The 3,919-nt window shown below is 42.7% G+C and overlaps 1 protein-coding gene across 1 annotated transcript in view; it reads left to right on the forward strand.

Moving 5' to 3' along the window:
- LOC107296016 overlaps positions 1-3,919 on the forward strand; it is a gene marked incomplete at its 3' end in the record, with an annotated part of 149,851 nt that overhangs the window by 80,640 nt on the left and 65,292 nt on the right. Inside the window, 1 exon segment of the mRNA XM_029285959.1 lies at positions 2,622-3,888. Within this exon segment, the coding sequence (XP_029141792.1) occupies positions 2,622-3,888 (1,267 nt within the window).

Consider the following 3,919-nt stretch of genomic DNA (forward strand, 5'->3'; position numbering starts at 1 on the left):
TAATAATAATAATAATAATAATAATAATAATAATTAATAATAATTAATAATAATAATAATAATTTGGAAGGGACCTCGGAGGTCATCTAGCCCAACCCCCTGCTCAGGCAGGAAACCCTATACCAGGGGTAGGCAACCTTGGCTCTTTTATGACTCGTGGACTTCCAACTCCCAGAATTCCTGAGCCAGCCATGCTGAGGGGAAAGGGAGAGGTTTCCAAGCTGAGCCTCGCTGGCTCAGGAATTCTGGGAGTTGGAAGTCCACGAGTCATAAAAGAGCCAAGGTTGCCTACCCCTGCCCTATACCATTTCGGACAAATGGCTGTCCAGTCTCTTCTTAAAAACCTCCAGTGTTGGCGCATTCACCGCTTCTGGAGGCAGGTTGTTCCACTGGTTAATTGTTCTAACGGTCAGGAAGTTTCTCCTTAGTTCTAGATTGCTCCTCTCCTTGGTGAGTTTCCATCCGTTGCTTCTTGTCCTGCCTTCAGGCGCTTTGGAGAATAGCTTGACTCCCTCTTCTTTGTGGCAGCCCCTGAGATACTGGAACACTGCTTTCATGTCCCCCCTCGTCCTTCTATTCATTAAACTAGACATACCCAATTCCAGCAACCGTTCCTTAGGGACCTTCAGTGCAGCAGAAATTTTATTATAGCCTTTATTGTTGCAACACTCCTGTCTCTGAGCTCTGCAGGCACTTCCTTTGACCTCATGCCTTTTCCTCTGCTACAGTACGCATTGTCAGCTGTGAGGCCTTCTATAGGGAGGTATGGGCCTTTCCAAATTATCTCCAATCAGTTTAATTTACCACAGGTGGACTCCAATCAAGGTGTAGAAAGATGTCAGCCACGATCAAGAGAAATGGGAGGCACTGGAGCTAAATTTCAAGTGTTGCTAACAAAGGGTCTGAATATTTATGCCAATGTGATATTTCAGTTTTTTACTTTTAACACATTAACATTTCTAAAATTCTGTTTTCACTTTGTCGTTATTGGGTACTGGGTATAGATTAATGAGAAAAAAGTGAATTTCAACAACTATAAATTTAGGCCGCAGTATAACAAAATGGACAGAAGTGACGGGGTCTGAATACATTCTGAATGCAGTGTATATACTTCCATTATTTTTGGTAAATAATAAAGGCAGCGTACATACTCAATATTACTTCCTCCTGCTGTTTTCCCTACAACAACAACCCTGTGACATGGGGTTGAGGTAAGAGACTGGTCCAAAATCATCCAGCCAGCATGTCATGGTTCCGACAGGTGAAACTCTTCAAAGAACTTCGAGGCATTGTTTACCTTAAGGAATCTTTATTCGAGTAGCATAACTTTCGGCACTTGCATAGTCAAAGCCAAAATCTGAATTCCCCTCCCCTGAGCACATAGTATCAAAGCCCAATTCCCTCCTCTAATTCACAGTCATAAATCACATCCTCCAATTAATTTGAAATGCAGGCTCTCCCTCCAGTTCCGCAGCCCGCCAATTCTTATCATCTCTTATTTCAATAATCTTGGTTCACACACTAGTTACAGTATTGTTATGTCTAACTAAACTCCCATGCACATTCCTCCTCCCCCCCAGTATCATCTAATTCAATGATGGCGAACCTTTTAGAGACCGAGTGCCCAAACTGCAACCCAAAACCTATTTATGCATCGTTGGGTGCCGGGTGGGTGTGGCCATTGGGTGGGTGCGGCCCATTGGGTGGGCGTGGCTGCGGTAGTAATGGCAGACTGGGACTAAAAAGTTCAATCAATTCCAACTTTGCAAGATTTTTTTTTCCTGCAAGAAGTTGAAATTGACTGATTGATTGAACTTTTTTTTTTTTTTGCACACGGCGGTGGAGGCCTAAAGCGAAAAGGTTTTATAAAACCCAGCTGAAGGCCTAGGACTGGGGCGACGGCATGCGTGCCCACAGAGAGGTCTCTGAGTGCCGCCTCTGGCACCCGTGCCATAGGTTCGCCACCACTGATCTAATTCTAACTCTAATTCTAAGAGTAAAACACAAGAAGGAAAATGGTTGCAACTCCATATGTTGTCAAAGCAAAAACATCCGATGTTAGCAGCATTGACACAGCATTCATATCTAAAGCCGAACTAGTACTCACAGTCACCTAGTTTCTAGCTTTCCGAGTATGTCGCTGCCCCAGCATGATGCGGTGTCCAATGCACTTCTGGAGTTTGTGGCCCTCTGGAATGGTCCCAGGTCAAAGATTAGATCAGGCTTGTGTCTTAGGTTTGTTATGATGTGGTCTAATTCTGATATAGGAGGATCAGTAGGGATAGACTTGGAAATGAGTCTTTGCTATAATCTTAGTTGGAATTTTCCCTTTTGCCAACGAAACAGCCAAAGTATATTGATGATTCTTTGGCTAAATTTCAGAAGAAGAGGTTCGATTCTTCCTCTATTCTTGCTACAGTTTTCTTTTTTTCTTTTTCAAGGCTTTAATGGGCAACCGAATAAGAATTGGAAGAAGGAATACCAAGCGATCCACTCGAAAGAGGGAAAAGGGAAACTTGCGGATCGGATGCAACCGAAGAGGAATGGAACAAAGCAATCACAAAATGGAAGTAAAAAAAGCTCTACTCGGGTCAGTTGGCTTCCTAACCAAACACTCATTGATACGGGAGAAAAACCGTATAAATGTATGGAGTGTGGAAAAAGCTTTAATAAATCCGATCATCTCATTTCCCATAAAAAGACACATTCAGAAGGGAAACAATTTACCGGCAAGGAGTATGGAAAGACCTCTTATAATTACTCTCTTATAATCCATGAAAGGAATCGGAAAGGAGGACCTTATAAATGCTTGGAGTGTGGAAAGACCTTTACTCGTAGCAGTAATCTTAATTCCCACAAGAGGATCCACACAGGAGATAAACAGTATCAGTGCACGGAATGTGGAAAGACGTTCTGTTATTCGAAGTCTCTCATAACCCATCAGAGGAATCACAAAGGAGAAAGACCTTATAAATGCATGGAGTGTGGAAAGACCTTTACTCGTAGCAGTAATCTTAATTCCCACAAGAGGATCCACACAGGAGAGAAACCTTATCAATGCATGGAGTGTGGGAAGGGTTTTAGGAGGAGGAGTAATCTTGTCTCCCACAATAGGATCCACACAGGAGAGAAGCCGTATGGATGCATGGAGTGTGGGAAGACCTTCTGTTATTCTAAGTCTCTTATAATCCATCAAAGGAATCACAAAGGAGAGAGACCTTATAAATGCATGGAGTGTGGAAAGACCTTTACTTGTAGCAGTAGTCTTAATTCTCACAAGTTGATCCACACAGGAGAGAAGCCGTACCGATGCATGGAGTGTGGGAAGGCCTTTCGTTATTCTAAGTCTCTTATATTCCATCAAAGGAATCACAATGGAGAAAGACCTTATAAGTGCATGGAGTGTGGAAAGACCTTTACTTCTAATAGTGGTCTTAATTCTCACAAGAGGATCCACACAGGAGAGAAGCCATATCAATGCTTGGTGTGTGGAAAGGGTTTTAGGAAGAGGAGTAATCTTGCCTCCCATAGTAGGATCCACACCGAACAGAAACTGTATGCATGCATGGAATGTGGAAAGACCTTCTGTTATAACAGCTCTCTTATAATCCATCAAAGGAGTCATAAAAGAGAAAGACCTTATAAATGCACGGAGTGTGGAAAGACCTTTACTCATAGCAGTAAGCTTAATTCTCACCAGAGAATTCACACAGGAGAGAAGCCATATAAATGCATGGAATGTGGAAAGACCTTCATTCATAGCAGTTACCTTAATTCCCACAAGAGGATCCACACAGGAGAGAAGCCATATCAATGTGCGGACTGTGGAGAGGGCTTTAGGTGGAATTGTGATCTTACTTCCCATAAAAGGATCCATACAGGGGAGAAACTGTATCAATGCATGGAGTGTGAAAAGACC

This window comes from Protobothrops mucrosquamatus, unplaced genomic scaffold, assembly GCF_001527695.2.
Source record: "Protobothrops mucrosquamatus isolate PMUCROS unplaced genomic scaffold, P.Mucros_1.0 scaffold2602, whole genome shotgun sequence".
NCBI classification, from domain to species: Eukaryota; Metazoa; Chordata; class Lepidosauria; order Squamata; family Viperidae; genus Protobothrops; species Protobothrops mucrosquamatus.